Raw genomic sequence first — 14,426 nt, 5'->3', positions numbered from 1 at the left:
GAGACACTGTTGCTTCCACTGCTTAGGATCTATAAGATTCTTTGGAAATCAACTGTCCCTGGGGTCTAAACTTAATCTCTTCCAGGTCAGATGCCTGGACAATGTACCATTCAAATGGTGATGAAGATTCAGTGCTTTCCCCATTGTTGATATTGGGTCAGCACTGATTTCCTTCTACATAATGCTGACAATCTGTAAGAATAGTCCAGAAAGTCCCCTGAAGGGGCCTGGCGCTGATCTACACCACCTGGCAAATCGTGGCTTTCCGAGGGCAAGAAGCCACCTGCTGCCTTGCCTTCCTGTGGCTCTCAGCCTGCATAAATTTTAGAAGCTAAGCAAGAGTTGAAAAGCCAGTCTAAGTGGTTTCAAAAGGTTTTGTTGATGAACTTTAAAGATTGCAAAAAAGTAAAGGGATATTTCATATTTTCTTTGGTACTATTTGTTTAAATCTCTTATAATGAAAATGTATTCCAGACTTTTACATTTTTTTAAAGATAGATGTATTTTGTGTACTGGGATTGAGTCCAGGGGAGACTCTACCACTGAGCTATATCCCCAGTCCTTTTAATTTTTTTATTTTGCTAAGTTGCTTAGCAAGGTTGGCCTTGAACTTGCAATCCTCCTGCCTCAGTCTCCCAAGTCACAGGGATTATATGTGTGCACCACTGCATTTGATTAAAATAGATTTTTAATATACATTTTTTAAATATCTTGGGACAGTCCTTCTATGAATATTTCCAATTTGGGTTTTGGAGGGATTGTTGGTCAGTGGTGTGACCATATTCTAATCTCCCGAGCAGCCTGGAAAGCAATGACAACCCCATAGCAATGAAGACATTTAGCTCCCAGATCTTGATTTTTAAAAGCTATTCCCCACTAAAAGGAATCAGAGCTCTGGAAAATATCTTATTCAGTACTAGGGTAGGAAAAGTACATGAAGGCTTGGTAAGTGCCACTGTGCCAGAAAGGAAGGGCCTAAAAAAGGATGGGTTTTATCAAAAGGGGACATGGGAGTCCATTCATAGTGTCTCCCACTGGAAAAACCAGTGTAATTTGTGCATTAAAGTGAATAATGACAGTAATGGATTATAATCCATTTAATTAAAAAATTCATGGGCTCCTAATAAATAAACAGGAAGCATTAAACATATGTCCCTACTGTTTGGTGCCAACAAACAAATGCAAAAGTTATTACGAGAGTTACAAATCGCAAATTTGCTGTTGTCATAGAATAAGTGATCCAGGAATAATCACCAATATACGTTAAAATTATTGGGTAAAAGTGTGATGAAGAGAAAATATTTACATAGACTAATAATATTTATCTGCATCATTAATTACAAAAGAAAGGTAACAGTCTTACCGTGGAGAAACCTGGAAGGCATCACCTAAGAACTGAAGTTCTTATCACCAATAGTATGACACAGTGATATCAAGCACCTCTTGTATGATGCTAAGACGTACACAAGGTCACCAAGGTAGGGAGGGTTTCCCATATTTTTAAATTGGTGCATTATAATCATACCCAATGGTACACATTTGTACATGCACACAATACTAATGTAGTATTCGTGCAAAAAACTCATAGAAACCAATACTGACAATATGAGCAAACCCAACTGAGGGGCATTCTATAAGATAACTGGCTATTACATGCCATAAGACCGAAAAAAGAGCAAGGATGCATTCCAGATGAAAGGAGTCTAGAGAAACATGACAACTCATTGTAATGTGTGATCTTGTGCTGGATCCCAGACCAGAACACCAGATAGAGTATTATATCAATATTAAAATTTCCTGACTTTGGTAAGTGTACTAGCTCTATGCGAAAATGTCTTTGTCCTTAGGAAATATACACTAAGGTACTTAAAAATGAAGGGGCATGATGTCTGTAATTTACTCTCCAATGATTCAGAAAAAACATGAATGCACATACATACACACATGGAGAAGATAATAAAGCAAATGCAGCAATATGCTAATAGTAAGTGGATCTGGGTGAAAGGGATACAGGAGTTCTTTCCAGTATTTATTTTTGCAACTTTTCTGTAAAAAAAAAAAATAAGTTTTGAACAGACATTATTTCAAAATAAAAGCTAAAACTAAAAGAAAAAATTTCTAAGATGTCCTTATTTAAAATCTGAGTTTCCCCTTTCCCTCCATCTCGATTCAGGTTTTCATCAATTTTCTTGAATTACTGTAACAGCTTCCTCCCCTAGTCCTTTCATCCACAATATCTTTAGATACTACTAACATACTCTTCATGTTCATACTCCCCAAATACCTATCATTCTCTTGCTTTTGACATGAAAACCTTTCCATATTGCTTTTCTCAATAATCCAAATTTTCTCCTTATGGTCAATCAAAAATCTTCAGTTGGCCTCAGCATTCTTAGCTTTTCCACTTTATTTTTTGACAAATATTTGCTGACTGGTTATGTGCTGGGAGATAAAGATGGACAGGACAATCAAAGTTATTTATGTCTGCAAGGAGTTTATATTATACGGAAGAGTTTAAACACCAAACACCAAGTAAATGAATTAAACATAAATAAAATAGCTTCAGGCTGAGATTAGAGCTATGAAACAAATCAATAAGACTTCCAGGGAACAATCAAGGGGAGACATTGATACAGGCAAGGCCTCCCTAATGGGACAATTTTGAGGTGAGAAGCTTTGGGAGTGGCAGTGAGGGAGGGTATGGGGAAACGTCTGAGGTCCCAGGAAGGATTTGGAACTCAGAGAAGGCCTCTGGGTTGGTAGTATGGCCCTAGGGTGAGAGTGGCATGAGAGGAATGATAAGAGGTCTTATAGGATAATCAAGAACATTGGATGGAGTTGGAGAATATCATGCTAAGTGAAATAAGCCAAACCCCAAAAACCAAAGGCCAAAAGTTTTCTCTGATATACAGATGCTAATTCACAATAGGGTGGGGAGGATAGGAAAGAATAGAGTTACTTTATATTAGGTAGAGGGGAGTAAAGGGAGGGGACGGGCATGGGGGGAGGAATGATAGTAGAGTGAAACAGACCTTATTGCCTCATGCACATATATGACTTCATTACTGATGTGATCCTGCAATATGTATAATCAGAAAAATGAGAAATTACACTCCATTTATGTATGATCTATCAAAATGTATAAATGCATTCTACTGTCATGTACAATAAATCAGGACAAATAAAAAATTTATATATATATATTTTTTTAATACATATAAAGAATATATCTGATCTTTGTTCCTGGTTCTTGACACAGAGCTTTAAACCCTTGAGAGATAGGAGAGTCTTTGTTATGCTAATGAAGTGTCTCAGGTGAGCCCCTAGACAACCTTAGGATGGAGCAGATCTCCAGAAAGACCAGTCGTATGATTAGAGTTGGTAATTTGAGATCAGAGGGTGACTGGAGATTGAGTTCAATCACATAGCCAATGATTTAATCAACCACACCAATGCAATGAAATCCTGATGAAAATTCTGGATATTAAGACTCATTAAGTTTTGCAGCTGGTGAACACACAGATGTACAGGGAAGGTGACGTACCCTCACTCCATGGGGAGAGGACATGACACTCTGAGGCAGGGATCCTTCCAGACTTTGCCTCATGCAGCAATGTCATTTGGCTGTTTCGGGGTTATATCCTTCATACTAAAACTGCAGTAGTATCTACAGCACTGTCTTGAGTTTCCTAAGTCATTCTAGTGAATTATTGAACCTGGGAGATTAAAGGAACCCCAATTTTGTATCTGGTCAGTTAGAAGCATGGGTAGAGTAGGGACCTATTACTATTCTAACATCCTTGCAGCCAGTATCTGAGATAGGGGCAGTCTTGTGGAAGATCGAGCCTTTAATGTGTGGGGTCTGATGATGATTCTGAGTGGTTAGTTTCAGGACTGTACTGAAGTCACTAAACTGGGGTGAAACCAGAATCAGCATGCAACAACCTGATCATGCAGGGCCTTCTGGGCCATAATAATGAGATTGAATTTCATTCCAAATGTAATGCTAATAACCCTCTGAAAGATTTGTTTGCTAGAGAATTGTTTAATTTTCAATAAATTCTCTCTGGCTGTGCAACAAAGAAGGGTGAGCATTGAAGCAAGAATTCCAGTTTGGAAAGCTTATGTGGTAGCCTAGCCAACAAAGCTCATGGCTTGAGCTAGAGGGTGGTAGTGATGAGAGGCTTAAAGATCCAAGATGTGAATTCATAGCAGAACTGAGGGAGATTGACAGGATAAAAGATGGACAGGAGAAATGGAGGAATCATGTGTAACTTCCAGATTCCTGGTTGGGAAACCTAGAAGAGGAAAAGTCTGGGGAGAGAAGGTAGAGCGACTTCAGTTTTTGGCACACTGTGTTTGAGATCCAACAAGAGATGTCACGCAGGGTGTGAGATCTGCAAAATACCATCCATTGACTTCCTGAATCAGACAGATGCTCTAACTACACTGTGGCCCGGAGAGAATGTGACAATCATTTCTTTCTCTCCGCCTTTCCACAAGTGTTTCCCCATCTACCCCCTCTTTCTTCACTTAGACAAATCCTTTTTTACCTTCCAAGTTCAACACAAAACTCCCTTTTGCATTAGGATTTCTCTAACTACTCAGCCCTAGTCAGTTTTGCAGCCCTAAGAGTCAGTGTGAAGACTTTGGGCAAAATAAACCAGCACTATCTTGTAAGGGTCTGTCTTCATTATACACAAGCTTAGCTGGCTCAATTAAATTGTAAACTCCTCATGACAAGGACCATTTCTTATATAGCTCTTGTGTTCCTCATAAGCTTACAGCGGTTTATGCAGCCTTAAATTCAAAAGGAATCAACTAGCAGATTTATACCAAAAACAGTGAAAGATCCAACAGGAAGAAGGTAAAAAGTAATCAAATGTTTCTGCCTTCTAAAGGAGTTTTAAAAAGCAAGCCTAAAATTTTCCATTTGGCACATGAAAATCAAAAAATTTTACCATTAATTAAAACTGTTGATTCATGACTCCTATAGATATTCTATCTTAGGAACTTCATAAAGGCATTAAAACAACATCTCTGAAACATTCCTATGGCAAAAGCACTGGTTGGCATTAGTAGGAACTGGGACAGGATGATTGAAGAGCCCGAACCGTGGTGAACAAAGATCGATGGTAAAAAACAGCTCAATATCTAACAAGCCGGAGGGGCAGAGGCAGCTAGCGAAAGGCCCCACTGTGTCTGTGAGATCTAGTTTATTTAGCATCTTCATTAATGACTGGGAACAAGCCTTATGCATTTTGTTAATAACATTTTTTGGCTGGTACTAAATTAGGAGGCTCGGCAGACATCATTGAGGACAGAGAAATAATGCAGATGGATCAAAGAGATTAGAAATATGAATAGAAATGATCACAATGAGATTTGGCTTAGGAGAAATGCAAATGAAAGCAGCTGGGGAAGAAATCAACCAAAATGCAAAATAATCAGTAGGTTGGGAAACCTAGAAAGAAACAGCAACTTAAGGGTGTCTGGCAGGGGAGCAATGGAATAAAGACTAAGCAATGACAAGGTGCCATCTCAGCCCAGTGTTGGTGGCAGGTATGGGAGAAGTTGTTTGTCAAGAACTGCACTGCGACAGTTTGCTTCAGCATTCACGAACGTTTCCAGAGACAGTGGGGGGAAACTAAACAAAAATAAACTCAGACATTTAGGCTTTTGTTTCTTCAATTATTAGAAAAGGCATTAGACTCATGGCTTCTAAGGACCCCCCCAGGTCTAACTATCCACGATCCTAGGAAAAGAGGGGATGGAAAGGGGAGAAAGCGCATGACAAAGGAGTCCCCTGTCCAACCTTCTACAGACCTTCTTTAGGATCATAGGCAGAACAAATGGGTGAGCTTAAAAGGATCACCAAAAATATCCCAAATTGACAGAACTACCTTGGACTCCATCTTAAACAATATAGATGTGGAGCTAAATTAACGTATAAAACCTGGTCGTTATTTATTTGCAAAATACCCTCTACTTTTCCAGGAATTTCTTTCAGTGCAAATTCTCTGGGTATCTTTAGAGTAAATAGTATTCTGGTTTTCAAAAATTTAACTACCTGGAAACAGAAATGCAATGATCGTATCAAGCGGGTACAATCTCCATTGAAGAGGCTCCGCTTTCCTTGGGGAGGGGCAGGTGATACAAGAGACCGGCCCTGCTGCTTAGTGCGTGCGAATCTGGAACTGCCTTCTGTGCTCAGACTCCCCAGGGCCGTCATGCTTTCTTTCCCTTGAGGTGCATATCCTTAGGTGATTTCTCTCACCTCACCTATTTTCACTGACCTAGATTCCCAGCAAAGAAGGAAGCGAGGCATCTTGGGGGAGAGATGATTTTATTCTCTACCTTAAAAGGTACCCTTTTAGTGGTAGAATGTGTAGTTAATCCTTGCAAGTAAGGGCAGAAGAAAATGCCATGTCTCCTGCAGCAAGCTCAGGAGAATTCTCTTGGTCTCTCTCCCACCTCCTGCTTGCACCACTTCGTCTGTCACAGCCTCCTGCCATGACTGATGGAGTCACAAAGCAGCAGGTGTACAGCAACACTGCCGAACCGATAAGGCCCCCTCATCACAAGTGAAGGATGAGAGAAGCTGCTCAGAGACAAGCATTTGCTCCTTCCACTTGACTTCCAAATAAGCCCTGGAGAGCAAAATGCTGTGGAGGAAGACAAGGTGCGCCATGATGTGTGAATGTCTTCCAAAAATCAAACCAGAAAGGCCTCTCAGGGCATCTGGATGGGGACGGTTTCTGGGGCTGCCTGTTTATACAGGAGAAGGAAACAATATCCACCCACCACATCCACCCATCTTAAAAGGAGGGGAGCAAACCAATTCCGCTGTGTGGGTAAAAAGCTACACATGTGAAGTTTTGGCTTATAGTTAGGGCAGGTGGCAAATGCTGAAACAGAATCTCTAAAGGAACAGCAAAAACCTGCACAGAGAGCCACACGGGGTCAAGGATTCTTGAGCCTCTGGGGTGCTCCAGTGTTTTGTTCTCTTCTAACTAACTGCCACTACCTGCTGCTGCTAACACCCAGATCATGCTTGGGGGCGCTGGCCTCCTTGATGGCAAGGAAGTTAAGTCTCCCTCTTTGATGTGCACAATCCACAGAGACCCAACCTTGGGGGATGGCCTAGGATCCTGAATCTCACAGAAAACCCCCAGGTCTCAGGACTGTGGTCTGAGGCTCACCTGTGCCAATGAAATGCACAAGGCCATGCTACTCCCCTGCCTAGTACCCTGCAGTGCTGCAAAATGGCATTTAGCCCAATAGCCATACTCCATGCTGTCCTGACAAAGCCCAACATGGATGGGGCCCCTGTCCTCCTCTCTGGCCTCTTCTATGGTCATCTTCTCCCACACGTGGACCAGTCACACTGGTCATCTTTCTGCTCCTTGAACACACCATACCTGTCTGGGACTTCTTTTTGCTCCTCCTTCTATCTGGGATGCTCTTACCCTACTGTTCTCTCTTTTGTTCTCAGCTCTAAGGTCACCTCCTCAGCCAGTTCTTCTCTGATCATGTTTGTTATGGTTCAGGTATGAGGTGTCCCCCACAGTTCATGTGTGAGACAATGGAAGGAAATTTAGAGGTGAAATGATTGGGTTATGAGAACCGTCACCTAGTCAGGGCCTTGATTCGCCGATAGGGATTAACTTGGTGGTAATTGCAGGCAGGTAGGGTGTGGTTGGAGTAGGTGGGTCATTGGGGGCATGCCTCTGGGGTACATATTTTGTCCCTGGAGAGTGGAGCTGTGTGTCTATCTGCTTCCTGGTGCCATGTCCTGAGCAGCTTTCCTCTACCGCACTCTTCTGCCATGATGTCCTGCTTCACCAAGGGCCCAGAGCAATGGAGCTGGCTGTCTATGGACTGAGACCTCTGCACCATGAGCCCCCAAATAAAATTTTCCTCCTCTGAAATTGTTCTTGTCAGGTCTTTAGGTCACAGTGACAAAAAAGCCATCTAAAAAAAATTCTCTAAAGAAGCCATGTCCCTGGTGCACTACATCATACAGCTGCATTTCAGCTCTTGATGACCTTCTTTCTCTGAACACATCTGTTTATTCCTTTGCTTGTGTTCATTTCCTCTTCCTCCCTCTGTAACATGCACTCCTGAGGACAGGGACCTTGTCTGTCTTGTTCTCTAGTACCTGCAACAATGTTTAACAGCATATCTGCAGAATGGAAGGATAAAAGTATACTCTGATGCTTTGAGAAGCATGAGGCCAGGACAGGAAGCAGGCATTGGAAGCCCCCTCTGTCACTTAAATCCATATGTCCTTGGACAGGTCACATAGTATCTTTTCTTTCTGTTTTCTCATCTATCAATGAGGAAAACCTAATTTGTAGAGTGTTATCAGATGACAATATAAAGTACCTAACAAAGTGCTGGTATGTGGTTAGCACTCAACGATTGTCTTGTTTTATTCTGTTGTTGTTTTTGTTGTAATTATTATAGTCTTGCCAAAGCTCAAGACCCATGACTTTGTGATTCACTTAACATATTTATGTGTAAAATTTGTTCCATTAACAAATCACACTGTAACCCTAACAGAACGAGCTGTGAGCCATTGCCTCCACATTCACAGTATAAAAGCTGGACAAACTGAAAGCCAACAACTCTACTTACATCTATTGGAGAATTAAGATCATAAGGCATATGGTTGCACCCCAAACTACAGAGAGGCAGCATGAAGGGCCAGGTCCTGAGGGAAGCAGACACCCAGGGGCAAAGCCCAGAAATAGAGCCAATACAGGTTGGAGCATTTGAAACTATAACTGATGAATTGCCGGAGGTTCAGTGTGGACAAGCTGAAGCCCCTGAGAGCTTAGGGGACCCAAACTTTCCATGAATTGTGCCTCCAGGATTCCTACCCAGTTCCCACTGCGATTTCTGAAAAATGTCCCTAGACCTCCTGCAGGAGGAGGAGAAAATCAACTGTTTTGAATTATGTCCAGAACTTTCTATTCTCCTTAACAAGGCCTGTCCTTCAGAGAAACCACTTCACCAGAGCCTAACCAACTGGAGTTTTACCAAAGCCTAACTACACCAGGGGAAGGAAAAAACCAACTCAGGAACACTAAAACACTGATACCTAATCATACAATGCTTTCTGTGTTAATCATCATTCTGTGGCCATGACAAAATACTTGAGAAAATCAATGTAATAGGGGGAAGATGTTTATTTTGGCTCTGTGTCAGAGGTTCCCATCCATGGGCAGTTGGCTCTGTTGCTGTGGGACCATGGCAGCACATTACCTCATGGCAGGAGCTTGTGGCAGAAGAAGCAAAAAATGAGAGGAGGGGCCAGGGTCCTAATATCTCTTTCAAGGGTACAGTCCCAAGGCCTAACTTCCTTCCACTAGGTCCCAACCCCTAAAGGTTCTACCACCTGCCAGCAGTGCCATGGCTGGGGCTCATGGGCTTCTGAGGGACATTCAGATCCCCTATAGAATGTCTCTCTTTCCCCCACCTTATTACCACATCATTAGGGCTCCTGAGTCATTACTGGGCAGTTGCAATGGAAAAAAATTGAAAGCTCAAGAAAAAGTCTCTATGAATACCAAAGACAATGGGGAAGACAGAAGGAAAATGACCTAGGTCAGAAAATCAGACCAACATAAAGAAAGAGGATCAGAGGATAAATGTAGGTAAAATAGAAACACATTTTTTATTCTTAACTGGTCTAAAACATAATAGTTTGCCCAAAAACAATACTAGCAGCAAGGCATCTGGTGATTATAGCCTAAAATAAGTAAAAATCTGTTGGGACTAATGATATGTTAACTAACTCAGGCTGACTCCTTACTCCCTGGCGAGTGAGCAAAATCAAGGCTCAAAGGCGGTTTCAAAGGTTCATGACGATAAACCGGACCACCGTCAGGGATTGGTTAACAACAGTTCCGCGAACATGATCAGCTCGTGCTTGCCATATAGTCCAAAGGGACTCTTGCCTGCGTGAACCCCCCTGCCTTGCTGACCTTTAAGCTGATTGGTTCCCGCCTAGCCCCCACCCTACATAAAAGTTGTGTGACTTCCTCAATAAAGGAGTTCCTGCTGTGACTGGTCTCCCTGATGCGTCTGATTGTCCTCCGCCCCAAGGGCTGGGAGCAGGAGGTCAGTCTGCCCTACCTATCCTGGTCTGACCTTGTTGGGGAGTGTTCCCTTCCCTTGTCGAGAAGGGCAAGGGGGCTTAAGACCCCAACAAAAATCAATGGCAAAAATGGCATAAAGGGATAGGAGGGAGGAATGAATTGGTACTTGCATTACTGCAAAGTGGTATAGTATTTTTTTGAGGTGCTGGTGATTGAACCCAGGGCCTCAAGCATGCTAGGCACGTGTTCTATGGTATAGTATTATTTGAAAGTGGACTTGGATTAATTGTAAATGTATAATGCATATTCTAGGAAAACACTATTTTTTTTAATAAAAGTATAATTGAAGAGAGAAAATAGAATCATTCAAATGCACAATAAAATCACAAAGTGCAGAAAAAGTTTAGAGGACAGAAATAGGAAATGAGAACAAGGGTAACAAATAGAAGTCAGAAACATGATAGATATTAATCCAATTGTATCAGTAGTCACTTTAAATGTGATGACCTAAGTATACAGTTAAAAGATAGAGAATTGAGCTGGGGCTGTATCTCCACAAATGAGCATGTGCTTGGCATGCATGAGGGTCTGAGTTCATATCCCTCCCAAAAATAGAAACTGGTCATAGTGAATTGAAATAAAAACTGACTCAACTATATGTTGTGTACAAATTGCACTGTAGGACATCATATATGAACTTCCATGTGTGAGCTGTAAGATCCCCAGCCTGAAGATTAGGAGACCTGAGTATCTGTCTGAGTCTATCCACCACTGACAAGTCCCTAATGTTCTCTGGGTTACCTGTTTACCCCTCTGTAAAAATAAGAGGATTTAGATTAAATTCCCTAAGGTCACTTCCATCTCTAAATCTTAAGTCTCGTGACCCGATGAGGAACTGAGCCATCAGTGAGGAGGATGAAGCATGTAGCTGGTGCCCTTGGTTGGTCTGGGTTCACAAGAGATTCAGTGCAGCCAGGGGAGGTGGGTGTGCCAACACAAGAGCACAAAGCCAGTCCCGAGGACTGCTCCTGCAGACTGAGCTCTTGGAGACCCCTGAACAGCATAAATCCCTCGTCTGAGTCCACATGTGACTAGGATAAAATTATAAGGAAGTTGCAAGCCGTCTTTAAGTTCACTGGCATCCTATTAAAAAGGGAGGAGAACAGACCAGAGAGGAACCCAGGGGTCGTTGCAGAATGCAGGGTGTAGAGGGGCCAGAGGGTTTTTATGGTTCCCTGTCAGAAATCCTGTGCCATCATCATCTTTTCAAACTAAAAGTGCCCCCACTTTTCCTGCCAGATGCATCCCTCCTCTACAGCAGAAACAGAAAAGAGAGCTTCAAACATTTAAGTCCCAATTTTAAGATTGTTCTTAGTGATCAGGATCTTGTTTGCAGCATCTAGCCTCAGAGATGACTATAGCATGCCTTGACCATTTTGGCCAAAGATATAGACATTCTCATGGAGGGAAAGTGGGGAGAGAACCTTTGAGACACTTTAAAAATACAGGGGAACATCAAAGAGAAACTAAGTCAATGGCTGCATTAAGTTGGAGTTTGGGATCAATACCCTACATGGGCAGAACACTGCATTTTTTTTTTTTTCTTTTCACTTTTCCAGCTTGTTCTCCTCCTGAGTGATATAAAGTGATATAAACTGACTGTTCTTTCCCAAGGATACCAATATACATTGTTATGGAAGTGAGCCCTATGCTTACCTTAAAGACACCTTTTGCTTAGGTCTCAGTGATATTGTCATATAACACCAGACCCATGAAGCATTGAAAATGTCTGCTGGAAAATTCTGGGAATTCTAATATCTAATAGATGAAAAAGTCCCCATAAGGGTCATGAATGCTGTTCACTGTTATACCCAGTACCTAATTTATGCTACTAAATATTTGTTGAGTGAATAAAAAAACTGCATCACAAATGTGGCCTTGAAGAAGTGTGCATAGTCAAATGTGATGATTTCTTTTGTGTGTGTGTGTGTGTGCTGGGGATTTGAACCCAGGGCCTTATGCTTATGAGGCAAGCACTCTACCAACTGAGCTATATCCCCAGCCCTGAATGTGATTTCTAAAAAGACTTTTTAAAGCTATCCATTCTTTTTTCATTTCTTTAGCCATCAATGAGTTTTTTTCTGTATGATAGTTGTTAGAATGCAGAAATGAGATTGTATGCAGATTCTCATAAAACACAAGAGGAAGAACAACACTTATTGAATGCTACTAGAAGCTTAATGCTTTTTTTTCTCATTACTTCATCCTGTGAGGTAAATACTGTTATGCTCCCTTTGCAGACAAAGAACCTGAGACTTGCGTAAAAGCAGAGCAAATGGCACATTTAGCAAACGGCAGAGCCAAGGACCTTAGGACCTCCCTCTACCATCTATTTTCTTCCCCAAGTAAATTAAAATCATAGCCCAATATTCTGTTATGTAATGTTTGGTTAAGGAAAATTGGGTTTTCAAATATCAACTTATAAACAAATAATTTCATTGGGAAAAGAAGAATCGGAGAGTTAGGCTCTCAGTCACGAGTTATTTATCTTGGGAAAAAAGAATCCAAGAATAGGGGTGTTTTATAACTACACGAATGTGCAATTGGAGGCTAAAAATAATAAACCATTTGAACAAAATAAATGGCAATATGGAGTTAAGTCCTGAATGGCATCACAGAACTAAGTCAATGAGTTTCTAAGTGATGATAAACAGAATACAACATTGAAATAGATGATGGTTGAACTCAAAATAAAGTGCAGCACGGTTCACTGTGCCCACAAAAGAACATGGAACCAAGAAGTGACCAAGTGCTCCTTTGTGTGTAGTAGTGTCTTTCCTAGGACCCTGGACTAATTTCTGACTGCCTGAATTCTCTAACCAGCATATATCCATATTACCAATTGTGTTTCCCAGACTGATCTCCTGGGTTAAGTCACATTTGCTCTATGAAAGCTCAAACTGTAGAGGGGACCCTAAAGCAGGGATGAGAATTCAAAGCCACAAGCGCACTGAAAGAAACGTCCAGGGTCAGGCTCTCTTCTAGGGAAGGGAGGCCCACGTAGAGGTGGACATGCCAGCTGTGAGGGTGCCTGTTTCCCTGGACCCTGAGACAGCACTGGGAATCACCTTTCCTTCCTAATGGTGAAAATAAATGGAGCCTAGAATTATCTGCACACATATATGGGCGGAAACTTCTAAAACAAGTTGTTCCCACCTACATTGCCTGCATTATTAGGTGAGGAATCGGGAGTGTGGGAGGATCTGTGGATAAAATCAAAATCCTAGCAGCTCATAAAGTGCCCAAGGTGGTGAAGAATAGTCTAGGACTGGAATTGTCCTAAAGGATAGGACCCAATCTTGGTGCACTGGTAACCTCGTACGCTATTCTAGCTCCCTGGAATTTCCAATGATTTCATAACAACCCTGCAAATGAAGTCATACTCTTATTTTTACAGATGAATAAATTGGAGATGAGGAATGATTCGCAGCTAGCAACCATCAGAGTAGAATCTCTAAGTCTTCCAATGCCAGGTCAAATAGTCTTTCCACCATGACCTTGTAGGGTAAGCTCAGGACACTGATTTGTAAGAGCAATGACTATGGAGTCAGATTGACCTGCATTTGCCTACCTTGGATTTTAGCCCTATAACTTTGGCAAGTTTTTTAACTTCATTAAACCTCAATTTCCTCATCTGGCTCATGAGGCTATTGTGAGGACCGAATGCAATACACACAGAGCATGCACAGCCCAGAACTTGGCCCCTGGCTAGAGCTGGATGAAGGTTGAGGGCTTCAGGGTATGTTTCCAGCATGCACTCTGAGTGGAAGAGTGTCCTGTCCTCTTTTGTAGTATGCCATGGGGCACAGGACCCCCAGAGGATTATTTAGCTAAGAGATTTTTAAAATGGGGGCACGGGGGACAGATTGCGAGTGCTCGGGGCCTGAGCACTTGGCTAGAACCAGGGTGGAGAGTGTCAACCCGTCCTTCCCCTCCTCCCATACTGCCTTCTGCACTGGGACCCCACAGCAGAGATTCTCCTTTCCCACCTGGAAAGCCATGGAGTTGGCAGCAGCCAGGAATATCCTCAGGGGCAGCTTGGCCTTGTAGGACCTGTGGCTCCACAAACGATGGGCACCAGCTGTCACACCCAAAGCAGTCAGGAGGAAGCAGAAGTAGGCTGGAAGACACAGTAGGGAGAATGTCAATAATTGACACCGAGTCCTTCAACATGCCCATGTTTCTTCCCCTCCTGGATATCAACCCACGTGAAACAACGCCAGGGGAAGAACCTGCAAGGTGAAGAATTAGTAACTTGAG

At 42.2% G+C, this 14,426-nt stretch overlaps 1 protein-coding gene across 1 annotated transcript in view; it reads right to left on the bottom strand.

The window, feature by feature from the left end:
• The window catches only part of SCD5 (stearoyl-CoA desaturase 5), a 148,566-nt gene that overhangs the window by 47,173 nt on the left and 86,967 nt on the right, over positions 1–14,426 (bottom strand). The window contains exon 2 of the mRNA XM_079153333.1: positions 14,156–14,286. Within this exon, the coding sequence (XP_079009459.1) occupies positions 14,156–14,286 (131 nt within the window). The remainder of the gene's footprint in view (positions 1–14,155; positions 14,287–14,426) is intronic.

The sequence above is a fragment of the Sciurus vulgaris genome, assembly GCF_902686455.1.
Source record: "Sciurus vulgaris genome assembly, chromosome: 9".
Lineage (NCBI taxonomy): Eukaryota > Metazoa > Chordata > Mammalia > Rodentia > Sciuridae > Sciurus > Sciurus vulgaris.
This window is presented reverse-complemented; position numbering and strand designations above follow the sequence as displayed.